This window comes from Aedes albopictus, chromosome 2 (genome assembly GCF_035046485.1).
Source record: "Aedes albopictus strain Foshan chromosome 2, AalbF5, whole genome shotgun sequence".
Taxonomy (NCBI): domain Eukaryota; kingdom Metazoa; phylum Arthropoda; class Insecta; order Diptera; family Culicidae; genus Aedes; species Aedes albopictus.
In genome coordinates this window covers 315,673,619-315,691,443 of record NC_085137.1, presented here as the reverse complement: position 1 = coordinate 315,691,443, position 17,825 = coordinate 315,673,619, and the positions used below count along the sequence as shown (strand labels likewise).

At 37.1% G+C, this 17,825-nt stretch overlaps 1 protein-coding gene across 1 annotated transcript in view; it reads right to left on the bottom strand.

Annotated features, from left to right (window-relative positions):
• Positions 1–352: 352 nt before the first annotated feature.
• LOC109412539 (organic cation transporter protein) overlaps positions 353–17,825 on the bottom strand; it is a 208,755-nt gene continuing 191,282 nt past the window's right edge. Inside the window, exons 4-7 of the mRNA XM_062852308.1 lie at positions 11,208–11,400; positions 10,706–11,139; positions 10,292–10,640; positions 353–941 (exon numbers count right to left, since the gene is read on the bottom strand). Coding sequence (XP_062708292.1) covers positions 728–941; positions 10,292–10,640; positions 10,706–11,139; positions 11,208–11,400 — 1,190 coding nt within the window. The 3' untranslated portion in view covers positions 353–727. The remainder of the gene's footprint in view (positions 942–10,291; positions 10,641–10,705; positions 11,140–11,207; positions 11,401–17,825) is intronic.

Here is a 17,825-nt window from a genome sequence, read left to right as displayed (position 1 = left end):
CTTCTGTTAAAGTAACATTTCGAATCATACATCCTGATTGAAAAATCCCTTGCTTTGATAGAGCAAGCTGTCTCGACAATGTACGATTCCTACTAATCTACGAATAAATTTACAATCTATACAATTAAAATAGATGGAATGAAGGCACGCTATCACACGTCTTGTTTGACTTTTACTAACACAGATTGAGGAACTCCAATATTGGCTGTTTAGTGTTTCTGTAGTATGCAATGTATGTTGTTGTTGTTGTTGTTAATACTTTTGGGGCAAATTTGGTTCTGCTCTCATCAAATGCATTATGACTAATGTTTTGTTGTTGCACAATCCCCTGTTTAGGAACCGTCTTTCACAGTTTTTGGAAACTGGCTCTTTGTATCCTCACAGTAGTTTATCAATGCTCTTTTTTTGGTTTGGCGTCTTTTTCTCTCCTTAGGGTCTTTCTTTCAACTAACCGTTCACTCTTTACGTGCTATCACCCTCGAACTATAAAGTTCGTCTCTCAGGGATGGGTGCTCCAAATTGGGGGGTTTGAATAACATACGAGTACCTAAACTAATACATCATCCGATACGGTTGACTATAGGTTGGGCAAATTCTGTTCCCGGGCGGCCGCTCCAGAAACAAAAGTCTATTAATTCTATCTCCTAGTGTTCTCGGCATAGTAGGCGTTGCTTCGGGGGTCTGATTCCAGGTAGCGTGGCGTCATCAGTTAGACACAGTCGGTTAACTACACGCCGGCGGACACCTGATCAGACGAACGTTGCTGGAGCGAACGCACCGAGACGCGGGATCGAATCGAACGGTTCAGCATGCTGGAGCGCAGCTCGCCTTGCGTCGATGCACGTAGCGAAGCGCCGACGGAGGTCTTCGAGGTGGCCCGGGTGAAGCGCTCGACCGGAAGGTCATCCACCCGATCGTCGTCTTCGTCGTCGTTGATTTTCCTTATAACGGAGAGTAGGAAGAAACGCTCGGTTAGATGAGTTTTACTGGGTGAATCGAAGCGTGAGGATGATTGGATTAGCATGATGGATTGAAAGAGTCACTTTGTTGTTACTCTTTGGGCTGTATGATCTTATTATAGAATAGATGGTATTTACAAGGTTACAACTGAAATTCCTGACTTTTTTTAAAATCCAACAAAATTTTAAAAACTAACGTAAAAGCTCAAATGCAAACCGGATTAATATTTCGACAGTGATTTTTCATTACGGCCTAACTGACATTACCGATTTCTTTTCGTCGATCCTCTCTTTGTGAGAAGACCACTTTATCAAGAAGACTAGCAGCACTGTTAACAAACGGGAGTCACAGTCAGCAGCGCCACCAAGGATGAAGGTGGAACTATTCATGATAGTGTGAGTAAATCTTCATACTCACACCAATACACTCTTACAGCTTTATATAAAGGTACCGCCTTAATTCAACAGGAAGCGATGCCGTCGGTGACATTTGCCGTTAGTATGGGAAAATAATAGAGCTCCATGTCTTGTTGATGAAGTATGTAGTTTTCGCTTTGTGCTATTACAGAAAGAGTATATTGTATTGAGTTTTCCAAAGAATTTTCACTACATCTTGCTTGAGGTACAAGAAATGTATTGATTTAGTTTATTTTGATCTATTGGCGAAAGAGAGAATCGAAAAAATGAAATTTATCAAGTCAGTTTGGAGCTAATGAAAAATCATTGTCAATTTGTTTAGAAGTACGGTGGCTTTAGAAAACTCTAAAAGTGTTTATGGTGAGATAACTTATGCGGATTCCGCAGTAGGGGGCTTGAATCTCGTAGAATTTGGGTTTATTTGAAGAACCTCCGTTGAAATTATTTGAAGAGACATTCCGGTAGAGCATATAACGAACTACTAGACTGCCGTTCTTCGCATAATTGTCCCATGTTACATGGGATTCCCATATAACATGGGACAATCGGGCGTAGAACGGCAGTAGAGTGATTCAACAAAAGCTTGTTGAGATATTCTGGTGGAGTTCTCGGAATAATCTAGAAAAATACCTCCGGAATCAAAAGCGTTTTAGAAAATCTCCCAGAACCTCCCATGAATTTTATTTATCATGTCGGAGTAACTTAAGATTATTCCTTCTGAGATTTCTCTAGAAGTTCCTTCATAAATCCCATTAGGAACATTTTCGCAGACTTTGGAATGTCCTCATAAGTTTTTTTTTCTGATATTCCTAGCTTGGTTCCGAGAAAGAAAATCTCAGATAGAACTACAGGGTGCGTGCGGTAATTTTGCACTAACCTTCAAACAGGAATATTTCATCAAAGGGTTGCAATAAAAATATTAATCCCACATAATCAAATGCACCATATTTCTAGTGAACTATGAAAAATATAAAACCATTAATAATCTAAACGTGGTGGTAAGAGAACATATTTTCAGATCCTATGTTTTACACTATCGCGCCCAATAACATTTCGGGTTCTACTATTTGTTGTGTAAATAAGACGAAATCAGTAAAATGTAATGTGTAAAAGCCCGATATTGATACACGAGACGTAATGATACAGATATGCTTCAAAAATTATAATTTAAATAATTTTGACGTGGTGATTTTAACACATTATCGAATAGCATCAATAAAAACTGGTTGTTTTTTCGATACACTAAGTCTAGGGTACAACTTTTTTTTAGCAAGCATCGGATCACTTAGCGGTCTTCAACAAAGATATTCCGCATAGAATTCCCTATAATAATACTAAAAATAAGGTATCTCAGTGACAAATATGTTACTGAGATAACTTGCGTACCTCACAGCAAAAGGGTATATCACAATAGTTCTAAAATCTGGACGCAGTGATCTTCACCCGACAAACGAGAGAGAAGGGTTATTGAACGCTTCCAGTGCCATCTAGTGGCAGAAAACTAAAACTATGCCATTCCTGCACATATTTGTACCAGTTTTACCATATAAACTTCAGACTAGTCGAGCGATACCTAAGACCTTATCAATTCAGCTCAAATTTGTGCTGTAGCTTATGGGAGTCTAAAACAGCAAATTGATTAATTAATTAATTAATATCTTTATTAAAGAGACTTTCAGCCCTTGGCAGCAAATTGAGGTGGTCAGACTTAGGAAATTTTAATTTTAAATTTTCCCATAAATGTTTGAGTAGTCCTAGTAGAATACCATTGCTCAAATTAGAATTTCCGACTTCTTCCAGTTATTTCTCCGCTATCTTCCATTCCAGCGATGTAGTTTTTTATAGGTAACAAGCCTATGGAATCGCCCAACTACACTGAAAAAATCAGCTTCATAGCGTTCTTGACAGCTGAGAAAATGCAGATAGTATGCAGCTGCTCCATATATTAATACTCAAGTTGTTCGCATTTTCGTCTTCTGGAAACCTCTTTTTCAAATTTGTGGGATATTTTTTGAACGGCACACATAACGATGATACCATTGGAGCTCCTCGTACAAAAAAATATTCTAGTTTTGCCTAAAATAACACAATTGTTGACCAAAATATAGAGAACAACACTAAAACGGACTTGCAGCGGTTCTCAGGATCGTTCAAAAAAAGGTTATCGATATTAGGACCACTTTTTTCTTCCTAAATCATTGAAATAATCACAATTGTTCGCGAAAAAATCATTTAGTATAGATCTACTGTCGAATTATTTTTAAAACGTGTTCTATGATTACGATATGATTTAGTACAAAAATATTGCACGCGACCCTGTATTGGCACGACTAATGGTGAAAACCCAGAGGAATATTCTAGGCGATTTCTTACCAAATGTGTGGAAGAATTTCTTAAGAAAGTTGTTGGAGGAATTTTATAAGGATGTTCTGTAGGAATTTTATAAGAAAGTCATAGAAGCATTTCATTAGAAAATCTTAGAATAATTACATAAGGAATTCCATATATAAAAAAGCATCTGAGGAATATGTGAGAGCATTCCGGAATGAACTTTTGTTGAATACAAGAAGTATGTATAAACAGAAATTGCTTCTAGAGAAATTCCTAAAATAATCCCGGAAGGAATTCCAGGGCTGTTACAAAATTCCCAAAATATCATCCGCGAAATTCATCCACCTTTGTTTGTGTTATTACAGAAAACGTATTGAGATTCCCAAAGCTTCAGGAACAACTATCTCTGGACGCGATACCAGATTTTAAAATTATTTTATTATTTTATTAACCATTTTTCTGTGAAGTATCTCAGTAACATTTTTGTTGCTGGGATACCTTAATATCGATTGAATTCAAGACCAGCTTATTGATGAATAACAGTGTGTTCCCCCATTCTGGTGAGACTAGCTTTATAAAGCCAACCACGTCCTTGGGGAATAAGACTCATATGACAGCAAGCCCTAAGGGTTTGTCAAGAGCTTTGCACCTACGATAGGTGAGTGCACTACAATAGCAGAGGATATGTTCTGATGTTTCTGTCTCCTCGTCACAGAAGCGACAATTAGGATTACTTCGATCTTTTGTAGATGGTATCTGCAGGGGCAGTGTCCAGTTATTCGACCGGTGTAGATGCTGAGACCAAATAGTTGTTGGATTTTCTTGGGGTTCATCATGACGAGCCACTTGGATTGGCTTGGAGGGGAAAGTACATTCCAGTTTGATGTGATTCGAGTTACCATAAATTCGCTCAGTTGTATTTTACAGAGCAGCCGAAATCGAAACAATCCCGCCGAATGGCTCAGGGCCTAGGAGCAACCATACTTTACTCCAGAAACAGGAAGCACAATGATTTGGTTTCGTTAGTCTAAGTTATAAGAAAAATAATACAATCGACGAGTTTCATTTTCAGATTGATTTCATTTTGTGAGGCAGATTCAAGTAAACTGCAAGGCGGCCATCTTTGTATTCAAGTGATCTTATTCTTAAGAAATACTTCATAGTTTGCATAAGGGCAACGTTTTTTAACCTTGTTTAAGCAGATATAAATAACGACGTTGCTGGACAAGAAGAACTATTTCCTACAAAAAAGGATTCTGAGCCGAGCTATTTTAGTCACAGGAGTAAATGTATTAAAGTTGTGATAACCTTTGAAGCAGACCATCAAAGTTGTCCTATTTTATTAACTACTAGGTACGCACGATAAATACGAAGAGTGCTGAAAAAAATCGAGTTTTGCAACGAGTTACATACAACATTTTATGCAACTATTTTTCATTCTGCAAGTCATTTCAGATGCATAATGTACAAGGGCGGAAAAGTTGATCATTATGATACCAAAATGATTCTTATAAAATAGAAATGATTACACTGAATTGCATAAAATAGTTTATGTTTGTGTATTATATAACTTTCATATAAAGTTGTATAGAAAGACACGGAAATAAGTAATTTATGCGAATAGTTTGAAAATTAATTATGACAAAAGCTTCTATTGTTATTCAATTTACAAAATTAAACTATGAATATTCTATAAATACATGAGCTGAAACGGTGCATTTATAAGTAAATCTTTGCTCGTCCCTGTTTTTACGAAAATTTCGGTATAATCTATTTTTCGAAATTGGAATGTTTAGTCCTGATCACCCATAGTGGAGCACAGAACCAAATTGAAAGATATCAATCCTGGATATAAACCTATAGGTACAGGACAACAAATCTGAAATCGAAGTTGCGATATCTAAGCAGAGAATTTCAACCATTTTTTTTTTAATTTATAGAGAAAACGATCTCTGGGAAATTCTATCAGAATCTAGAGAAATTGTAGAGACACCATTAAGTTTTTTCATATTATTTTTCTCACGAAGACATAAGATCGGTTCAACAAAATTGCATGACCTTTTCTTCGCAAACATTCGTGGTATGTATCTGCTGTCATTTCATTTAAAAAAATTTTTGAATTTTAGGAGAAATTTGCATAAAGTTGCGACTTTCAATATATTTTGTAGTTTTGAAAGTTTCTTAAAACAGAAACTACTTTGAAGCTGCAAAACATAACATTTGACGGAAGCTTCGATGGAAATACATAAGTTTAAAAGAAATTGAAAATGGTTTAAAATAAATTACAACTGCCATAAAGATAGGCATCCGCGAAATGCGCGACTTAAATCAGACAAATCCGCGAAAATCGCGACCAATTTTCAAGGATCCGCGAAATCCGCGTCGTGGCACATAAATCCGCGACAAATCCGCGAAAATCGCGATTTTCACGAAAACCGCGAAATCCGTAACAACTGTTGTAACAGCCCTGGAATTCTCGAAGAAGTCCTTGGATGAATCTTGGAATGAATCTCCGAAGAAACTCTTAGGGGAAACGCTGAAAAAACACTAATACAGGCATTCCAGAGTAAATTCCTAGAACAATTGTAGAAAGAGCTCGTGGAGAAATCTAAAAAAAAATGGAATTCTCAAAAGGAGAAATCGTCTGAAGGAGAAATTTCAGATGGCACTCCCAGAGGCATTCTAAAAAAAAAAAATGATTCTATTTCTATTTTATTTTAGTGCTTGCACAGCCAGTATTGAAGAGCATACTGGAAATATTAAAATCGCTTCTGATATTTTCTTGTCGGCATTAACCTTCCGTAACTAGCGCGGTTGACTACCTGCGTTAGCACCACGCTAATGCTGAGTACAAAAAGCGATATTTTTTCAACGTGTTGTACAAAATACAACAGCGCGATCGTCCGAGGGTTAATATTTTCAGCATATCTGAATGAGTGTAATCAGTTTCGTACCTTTTAATTCCGCCCTATGTTGCTTATCCTTTGACAGATACGCGTATTTCGACTACCAGTGGATAACTGACACTGAGGAAGATTACAAGTGGTAGTCGAAATACGCGTATCTGTCAAAGGATAAGCAACATAGGGCGGAATTAAAAGGTACGAAACTGATTACACTCATTCATAGAGGGTATTCTCGTCGGTACAAGAGCATATCTGAGATGTGACACAAATATTAAAACGGCCAGGCCTACTGCACAGTGGTGGGCCTCCATACAAAAGTCGGACAAAACCTCAAATGTTAACCGAAATCGCTATAATTCACAGGTTATGATGATTTTAGTTCCCTAAATCTATTTCTGATATGGAACTTTTCATTTTGTTTGATTTTATGTGTTCGGGTGGTTCAAAATTTTGAAATCTGCTGAATATGGAAAGCATGTAAAAATAATCGATAATAAGCTATCACGATGTGCTTTCTGAACGTAGATTTTGATTAACATTTTAATTTGGGGGTTCTTAAATCATGTATTGGTATTGAAATAAACTATAATTGGGTATTTGTTGCTGTTAGGGTGGTCCAAAATCTTAAAAACTACATAAATCATTAGAAAAAATCGTTTACCTACGTTTTATTTCAATGGATGTATCTGAATTGATATACCAATGCAATGTTGGCTGACAAGACGTGGTCTATTCTCATGGACTGCCCATACACCACGTGACATTTTACGGTGGGTACACGGAGGTGTGTTAATTCAATCGTTATGGGGTCAGATAGTCTAATATAGTGAACTGCGTAAAATTTGAACTGCTTTTTATCAATCTCGTTACAACAACTTCATATACACAGTACGAATAAAATCTGTAAATTTATGACGAACTGAATGTAACAAATCGACCTCCATCGTGTTCGATAGAAATTTATGTGTGATCTTAAAATTACACTGCTGATTGCTGAGAGAAAAGTGTTAATTAAGCACCGACTTTTCAGAGAAACTTAAAAAAACCTTTATACGAGAATCGAACTCAGATCTTCCGAGTGAGAGTTCACGCCTAACCCCTCTAGGCTGTCTCGCCAAGCTGAAGAGAAGGCAATCAAAGATAAACATGTTCCACCATAAACGAACCTACTGTTGTACCGTTTCGGCCACAGAGAGCGAGAGAGAGCAGTCCCCGCAGCGAGGCAGACGACTGAGCGCAGCTGTCCTCGTTTACGTTACTGCATGTAAATTTCAAGCGAATATGCCTCAAAATCTGTAAACAATGCGCATGATTGGCTGATTACTGAGCGGACAGTCTCATCTCACGGTAAATGGCTGTAATTTTGAAGTTTCTGCTATAATTTTCAGTCGACCCTTAGATTGCGTGTTGTTTAATTTTCATGATTTCTTTCTGTGTATGCTCTTCCGAGTTTGGGTTGTAAGGTACATCGATCTCTGCTATCATTTGTCGAAGAAACCGAAACAGCCCTATCTATAAAGAATTGGCAATTCATATTCGCAATATTGAAGGAAGTTTTTGATAAGCGATCATCAGCGATCGGTAATCATATTGATGAACAGTAGAGTTCCAGCAAATATTATCAAAATCTTTATCACGCTGTGTGTCGTTCAGTAGAAATGTGTTTAACGAAACCGCATGAATAACATTCAATCTTCAAGTTTAAAAAACCAATATAAGGGGTTTCACTAAAGAGCGCAAAATGTTCGTTTCATAAAATTGAGATTAAAATATTCAAAGATTGCCTTGATGATCGCGACGTTTACGCAGAAAAATATTTAACATAGCGTTTTACGCCGTTTAGTGAATTGCTTTTATATTTTATAGATGATTGTTGCTTTGAACTGTAGCGATGTGCGTGTAGTAAAGAAACGCGTAGATGTCGACGATTTTGTGTCACTATATATTGAAACTTCGATAGAAGTTCGTGAAGAGATTGCTTCCAAGGTTGAGCAATTCTAACGATTAAGCTGAATCGAAGAAACGATCAGTTGAGAAAATCAATGAGCAATGGTTTGCAGTTATTTTTACATGTTTTTCACGGTTGTTTTTGTCTCTCTTTTATTTTGAAGGTTAAAAGAGTTAGTTTTATCTGGTAAAGTAACATGTAGGTAGTGTCTAAGTAAATACAGGCTTATTCATACTTAGTCATCACTCCTTTCCTCTCCAGCTTACTGTTTTTAACTGGAGCACCCACCATCTTGTGTTTTTCTGGCAAAAAATAAAATAATATTAAAAAAAAAATAATAATAAAAAAATGCTAAAGCTGTGGCCATTCATTGTCAGACACTCTCTTCTTTGCTTTATCTGTGATTATTAGAAGTTCTTTCTGAGATTCCTTTAGAAGTTCCCTCTGGGATTCCACAAGGAGTTCCTTATGGGATCCTTCCTTTTGATGATTCCTTCTTTTGATGTTATGATGATCACTTCAGAATTTTTTTCAAGGGTTTCTTCCAGAGTGTCAGATTCCTTCAAGATTTTCTTCTAGGATTAACAGGGACTTTACAAACGCGCAGGCAAAGATCTCTGAATAGCTATTGCTTGCAATCTGGTCTGCAGAACCTGTAAAGTTTTTGGGGGTTATCTATTCTAGATTGTTTCGGAAAATCACTTCAGAAATCCTTCAGGAGCTTCTTCCCAGATTTCTTCTGAGAAACAGATCTTGCGGGATTCGTTTACGGTTCCATTCAGAATTTCTTCCGAATTCATCCAGGAGTGGTATTTCTCCATGAATTTATTCAGGGATTCATGCTGGGAAACCTTCCGAGATTTCTCCTAGAACTTCTTCTGGGACTCCTCCAGAAGCACCTTCCGGGATTCCTTCGAGAGTACCCTCGGTAATTTCCACAGGAAATAAGGAAATCCTTCAGGAGTAACTTCTGTGCTTCCTCATCGTGCCAATAATTCTAGAAATTAGTAAACAGTTATTTTCATTCCCAAAATACCACAATATTTTTTCTACACATGCTAATTAAAATTCTCAAGAAAATCCGCAACAAAATCGCACCGAATTATTCCCAAAGTCATAGGGTACCTAGCTACTTGGCACTACTTTTCTTGGCGTAGCGTCCCCACTAAGAAAAAGCCTGCTTTCAGCATAGCTTCCTCGGTCAATAACCATTTTGCATGTGTGTGTAGATTGTGTGGCAGGGACGAAGCTTTATGCCCAAGGAAGTCAAGGAAATTTCCTTTACGAAAAGTTAATGGACTGACCGGGAATCGAACCAACCATTCACAGCATAATAATGCGGAATACCTGTGCGCTTACTGCAGCGGCTAAATAGGCTTTAAATTGCACTGTACGCAATGGAGAAATAATACCACATGAACACTAGTTATGCCTCTAGGGGCGATTTCTTCACCCTGGTTTAAGCGTTAAGCCAGGTTTAACTGTAACGTGGCCCTAGATAGCTTAAAATGTTTTAAAGCCTGCTTGAAGCAGATGTTTGTTTGAAATCATTTTTAGAATTTGGATATATCTCGAAAACGTGTTTTATGAAGCCCTTTGAAATATCGTTAAAACTAAATCATTATTTTAAAAGTAATGGGATTTCACGTGTGATGAAGATAAGCTTAATCAAAGAAAATAAAATATGCTTAAATCCTATTATAGGTGATACACATTAAAATAATACATACTTGGTCAAGCACGGGAAATCCCAGATCTTCTGCCCACGTCCGAATTCTTCTCCATCTGCCAGCGTTTGTGGCAGATCGTGTCCCAGCGTTTCGGGCAGCATCAAGGACAGCAGTCCTCCAAAGATTCCCAAGATTCCCAGCACAATCAGTGGCAACGCGGGCGAAATGTGCGTCAGATAGACGACGAACGGAGCGACGATGCTGGCCACGTAGCCCATGATGTGAATGAAAGCCACCCCTTGGGCTCGGACCACGGTGGGTAGCAGCTCGGCAGCATACTGCAGACCAATGTTGTAGGAGATGTTGACACTGAACCGACCCAGAATGGCCAACGTTGCGGAGTAGGCACCTGTAACGAGAATCACAAAGGCATAACCTCCACCGAACTTGACACGATCATCGACTCGGTCTTACCAACTGGCACTGTCGTGGCGAGCAGGCTGAACACACCACTGGCAACCATCGTTCCGCAGGCCAACCAACGGCGACCCCAGCGATCCAGAGTTAGAGTGAGGAAGGTATCGGCCGGCAGTTCGGTGGCCGCAGCAACGGTGAACGTGAAGAACAGATCCAATCCAAGCGATCCGACGTTACGCACGTGGCCGTCGAATACCAGCGAGATGGCCATCCAGATGACAATCAGCAGAATGGTGATGTTGCGAAGGCGTGGGGTCTTGAACAGATCCAACACGGAGTAGCTACTGTTGGCGGCTTCTTCTTCCTGCAGGCGGACGCAGCTTTCGGTGAAATCCTGATACACCTTGGCGTCAACGTTCTTCTTGTTGATCTTCTCGAACTTCTTCAGGATGTTGATAGCTTTGTCCACTTTGCCCTGGGAGACGAGCCATCTGCAAAATAATTGGGGGAAATGTAGAATCGTTCTTCGATCACGCGAATTGAATATGTTGAAGCAAACCTTGCGGATTCTGGAACCAGCCACGGGGTGAGGATGGCCAAGGCCAGTGGAGCGGAGGTAACGATGGCAAAGAGTTGCCAGTTGGCGAGATAGTACGCAATCCATGGGAGAGCACATGAGGCGGCGGTGAAGAACAGGGCGATCGACATGTTCGCTACGAAGGTTCGCCATTTGGGACCAACGTACTCCAGAACTGTGAAAAAATAGAGGTGAAAATGATAGCGTTAGATGATATGCATTGAAAAAAAAACCTGAGATAATATTTATTAGACTACTGGTTTTTGGATACGACGGTTTATAAATGTAGGGCATAAGCATGAGCTATGAGCATAGATGACCATACTATTCGTAGTTGCTAAGAACTTTGCACAGATAAAACAAATCATGTAAATTTAAGTCAACAATACATAAAGAGAATGCGATGCTCGAGCTAAATTTTACATGGTTGAATTTTTTTGTGGATGTAAATGTAGGGTATGTGTGCCATCAGTAATCTCACGCTCCCATATTCATCCTATTGGAAAACCAGCGAGTACGGCACCGAATAATTTCGTTCTTTTTGTTTTCATGGGTGCTCACTTCTAACAAAAAATACAAAAATAAGAAACAAAACAAACAGCGCTTCAATCCTCTGTTTTTCGTAAGATGAAAATGGGAGCTACATGCTTAATAAGGAAACTTATACTAATACGTCGCTGAAGTTTCAAACGTCGTGTATTTTTCATTTATAATGGGTTAAAAAGAGGTACTCGAGATACAAAACTAATGGTAGTGTAAACATAAGATAGCAAAAATACATTTATCTAATGAGCGATTCCACGAACAAGTGGGAATTTTTTCCAGTTTTTATTTTTTGTATTTTTTGATTTGCATGAAACCTTGCATACAAGTCTTTAGGGGAGAAAAACGCCGTTTTGCATACTTGGTTCGCCATTTTGAATCTAGCGTTACTTATGAGAAGGGCCTATGAAAAATGCACATGATATCTTCAAAAAATTGTATCTCGAAAACGGTTTGTCCGATCGGTTTGGTGTCTTCGGCGAAGTTTTAGACAATTGTTGGTGCTATATGGAGAAAATATGCACGGTAAAAAAAAATGTTTGGTTTTTGTGATTTGAACTAAAATATAGATTTTCTCTCAAAAGTGACATGTCAATATTTTTTTATTATCCTTATGTTATAGCTGACTAAAAATGCTATCTAGTGCACAGTGGGTTGTTCTGGAGAAAAATAGGTTACAATGAAAAAAAAATGTTTTAAAAAATTACGATTTTCAAAAAATGCTATTAAGAAAAGTCAAAAAAGTTTGTCGCCCTAATTTTATGAAAGTACATCAAATTTGCAAGAAAAAAGTACTTCGGTAACATTTTTCTAAGATGCACCGTTTAGAAGATATTACTAATTTAATATTGATTTTTTTGATAACTTAATAAGTTTTAGCCCTTTTCGGATGTACTCCGTGTTTCTCCAGTTTCAAAAGTATTTTTTTTCGAAAAGATTGGAAAATTTTGAGTTAAAATGACACTGACAGCTTAAGGATTTGAGTGAAATTCTCTGCCTTAAAAGTATTTTGAAAAACAAGTTACAAAATCCCACTACCAGGAACAATGATTTCTTCCAGTGGTTTTTGGTGTATTGTGTTGAAAATGTACATTCAACTCTTGCATATCGCATGATCCTCAATTAGCAAAATTCAAAAGAGCGAATAAGGCTTATTTTTCAGGGGTGGTATTTGTGCGCAATATAAAATAACATTATATTTTGTACATCAGTTTATTTTTATTCCTGTATTTTTATCAAATTATTGTTTACACAACTTTCTTAACAATATCGAATATTTTGGCATCATTGTTAGGACAGTTTGAATAAAGCTTTGCCTTTATTGTATTTTCTGATAGAGGAAGAAATAAATGGAATTTTTGAGTTCCTTGAATTGTTTTTGCATTATTATATTGATTATTTAGCTGCAAAGACATATTTTCGTATTCTTCTGTAGTAGAATAACAAAATGACAATTTTGTAAGTTCTTCTTTTCGTTTGTTTGCCCAATTAAACAACTCTCTTGCAGTCTTTATCGGGTGTTCGCGTTCTTTGGCTAAACTTGCTCTGGTAGTCATGCGTTTTATCATACCTCCAATAGCATCGCATAAACCTTTTCCGTGCGATGTTGCGAAGAAATCCCATTCAGCGTCAATACCATACTTTGACTTAAACTTACAAAGGCTAGAAAAGTTTTTTTCGGTTTTTATACTGTGAAGCAGCACCATCTGACATAAAATAATTTTTTTTTCATGTTTTTATTTTGATCAATTTGTAAAAAGTTTATCATTTTATCAATAAACAAATTAACAGCGTCTGAATCATGTCTTAGTTCTTCTGAAATTATAATGAAGCTAAAATGTTTAATTTGCATATTTTCAGTATAATATATTACGAAAGGATGGATTGTGGCCTGTTGCACGTTCCAATGGTGTGATTGAACTTCATCCTGCAAAACGAAGCTGTAATTTTCAGAAAAGTCACAAATAGCTAAAAATTCACCATCATGCAAGTTTTGTTTTGTAGTTTTCAAAAAATTGGATTGTTCGGTTTTTACAAAATCATGCGGAATCAAACTTTCTAATTTTGAGCTGAAAAATGTAAAAAAGTCATCGGTTTGCTTTACAATAGTTTCTAAATCCCATCTGTCAGTGGCAGGCCTGGTAGCGAGTCACTATTTAGTGACTTGGTCACTATTTTCGTGTAAGTCACTATAAAGTCACTATTTTCAAGACCTTTCAACTAAAGTCACTTTTTCTGTTGAAAAGTCACTATTTTCAACTATTTTCGTCGTCCTGAAATCTTGTCAGTGAGTAGAACAAGAGTTGATATCTAAAATAGTATCTAAATGGATTATTGGAGACAATAAAATAACTAGTCCATAAAGGTATGTTCGCAAATTCATTATTCGCCTTTATATAGTAACTTATTAGTGGTGTTTTTTTTGTACAAAAGATTCATGTGACTGATTTTTTTTCTTTAAATTACTGGCAAAATTTCTTGGGCATTTTTAGAACTCTTGACGAAACTCTTGGCGGAGTTTACGTTAAAATGTTCAGTGAGCATGCTGAAAGCCTAATGTTTCTTTATGTATATGTAAAAACTTCTGTATGAATTCCTTGCAAGATCTTCCATATGATATTATGGTGCAGTTCCTGGAAGAAATTCTGACAGATTTCGTGAGCCTGATAAAATTCTTTAAAAAATATCTAACAAATACAATCTTGAAAAATTGTGGTTGTTAACCCCTTTAGAGTATCTGGTATATAGTTTTTACCCAATAATCAGTCGAGAACATGACTGTGCGAGGGCCCATATAGCCGAGGCGGTAAACGCACGGATATTCAGCATGACCATGCTGAGGGTGACGGGTTCGATTCCCGGTCGGTCCAGGATCTTTTCGTAAAGGAAATTTCCTTGACTTCCTTGGGCATAGAGTATCTTCGTGCCTGCCACACGACATACACATGCAAAATGGTCATTGGCAGAGGAAGCTCTCAGTTAAAAACTGTGGAAGTGCTCATAGAACACTAAGCTGAGAAGCAGGCTTTGTCCCAGTGAGGACGTTACGCCAAGAAGAGGAGAGAGAGGAACATGGCTGTGCTGTGTCAACATATTTTCTATCGTATCCGTTTAGATCTGAGAAAAGAAAAGAGATAACTTATTGGACCAGAAAATGTTCGTAATGTTCAAATTTCATGTTAACACAGTTTGTAGTTCAAGTTTTCCAAGGATTTCGTGAGGAATTTTCACATTCGGAGTATGGCCATTCCCTCGGACATCGCCACGAAATATGACAATTTTATTATTTTTATTTCCATTCTTAGCATAATGTTCTCCAGGACATTTAGGATGTATCCCTCAAAGATTTTCCCCTGAAATCTGTCTACAAGTACGAAAAAAATACCCGGCAATTATATTCAGTTATAACTTGAACAAAATATTATTGCCAATTGCCTGAATTTTTCGAAACCAATTAAAAAAATGTTTTGTTGTAAATCAATAGGTTTTTGATTGTTTATCAAAAGTTCTTCTATTGAAATAAGTAGTTAGTAGTTGGGTTAACCTTATAAAGTTACAATCATATTCTAAAAATAATTGCATCATATTAATCTAATTTGGTTTGTCCCAAGTTCGTCAAAACCGATTATGCTCCAAAGAAATGTTGATCAACACATCTATTGACGTTCATGAGCCTCATGCTCATCTGTGCCCATCTACTTGTGCACACTTTGTGCTAAAAATCTGAATATACATGAAATTTTGTACAATTTTGAAATGAGTGAAAGTTTTTTCTTAAAAAATGTACATCATGCGATACTGCAGGGTTTTCTGAATCAAGTTCGCCCAAAAATTTTAGGACACTAATTACACAAGTTTACAAAATAAAACGAAAGTCGTGAACTTCTGTCAACGACCAAAATTTTTGAACCACAATTTAGTGCTGATTTCGAAACCGATCTTCAAAAAAATTAAAGTAGAACAGTTTTTGAGTTTTACCTCAATATCGAGTTTTGTAACTTTTCAAAATATGTAATTTACTAAAATTCAAATATATTGCCTTTTGTTCAACCAATTTTAAATCTTTTTCCATAAATTAAAAGCTGAATACAATACCATTTGATCATCTGAATACTGGTTTTGCGTCAGATTGATGAAATTCAAGATATTGGCGAGTTTTGGGGACGATCTTCTTAAATTTTAGCAAAATTCCCAAAAATTTTTGAAGAAATGTATTTTTTTCAATAATAAAAAAACAACTCAAAAATTCTTTCTCGACGTTTATTTGACATATCATATGTAGGCGAGATACAGTAAAAATTTCAGCTCAATCGGAACATTGATTACGAAGAATGAGATGTTTGAAGTAAGCGACTTTGCTTAAAAATAGAACAAAAATCGATTTCAAATCATCAACGTTGTATGGGAAGTCGAAAAATTTTCCGCTCTACTGTATTTTTTTTCCTTCGCGTTTTCAAATTCAGGGTATGATTCTACACCAAAAATGATCATCAGCTTACCGAGTTCAAAAATGCTGTAAACTAGTGTTATTGTACCAAAAGTCACTATTTAGTCACTTTTTTGCTATCTGTAAGTCACTATTTGGTCACTATTTTCGAGAAAATGGTCACTAAATTAACTATTCTGACCAGCAGATGTTGCTACCAGCCCTGGTCAGTGGTAACCCATTGTTCGAATGAAAGCTTTTCAACAAAGTTTTATTCCAGCTGTTTCAATAAACTGTCTTCTAAAACTGAGGTATCTGGGCAGTTTTTACATCTTCGTAGATGGCAATGAGTTGTCTTATTTTCGCAAAGTAATCTATTCGTTATTCTTTGACAGATACGTATTTCGACCTCAACTGTAAGGTCGTCTTCAGTGTCTTGTACTTGACTCGACTTCGTTATTGCTTTTAGATCATTCAAGACATTGTATTTTTTTAAGCTATGTAGAATTAAATTGACATTTTCATGCGTAGTGCAAACGCAAACATTATGTGTTCCTGCGATAGTCAATAGTTTATATTGCCTTGGCCGGAGGCTTGCAAATGATGAAAACCCTATTTTTACATTGACGTACATTTCATTAAAGCGATTAAAAGCTTCTCTTAATGTCATCATTAACAATCTTTTCTGAACAGGCAATCTCTTATTTCATGTCTTTACGCTAACTACATCTCTTTGGCGAGGGCCCATATAGCCGAGGCGGTAAACGCACGGGTATTCAGCATGATCATGCTGAGGGTGACGGGTTCGATTCCCGGTCGGTCCAGAATCTTTTCGTAAAGGAAATTTCCTTGACTTCCTTGGGCATAGAGTATCTTCGTGCCTGCCACACGATATTCACATGCAAAATGGTCATTGGCAGAGGAAGCTCTCAGTTAATAACTGTGGAAGTGCTCATAGAACACTAAGCTGAGAAGCAGGCTTTGTCCCAGTGAGGACGTTACGCCAAGAAGAAGAAGAAGAAGACATCTCTTTGGCCTGGCATTGCACGGCTTATATCATCGTCCTCAAAAAAATTCAAAACCAGTTCTTTTGTTTCATTACTCAAAGCTTTTCCAGAGCTTGAACCTTGAGATGAATCTAATACATTATCTCTTTCCTTTCTTGCATCTGATGCCATATTTCTACTAGTTTTAAATTCGTCTACAATTTTTTGTACTGACCATGATTTTGGTAACAATGATAAAATTGATAGTTTATCTTGCCTTGTGGCTGAATTTAAAAATTTAATTTTCAGCTGACACCCGACCGCGACAACGAAACGAAGGTAGGGAAAAGTGTCGAATGTTTACAAGCCTTAGGGTGGCCCACACTTATATGAAAAACAAAAATTTCGAAAAATACAAAGTCTTACCTTCAAAATCAGTTGTTTTGGACTCCCAGAAGCTACGTTCAAAATTTGAGCAAAATCGGTTGAGCCTAAGGGAGCGCTCAAAACGCTTTAAGTTTGTATGGGAAAACTTGGCCAAATGTATGCAGAAATTTTAAGTTTTCGAATTTTGCCGCTAGGTGGCGCTGTAAGCGTTCAATAATCAAACCTGTTGGGTACACACTCACTGGAGGTTGGTTCGTA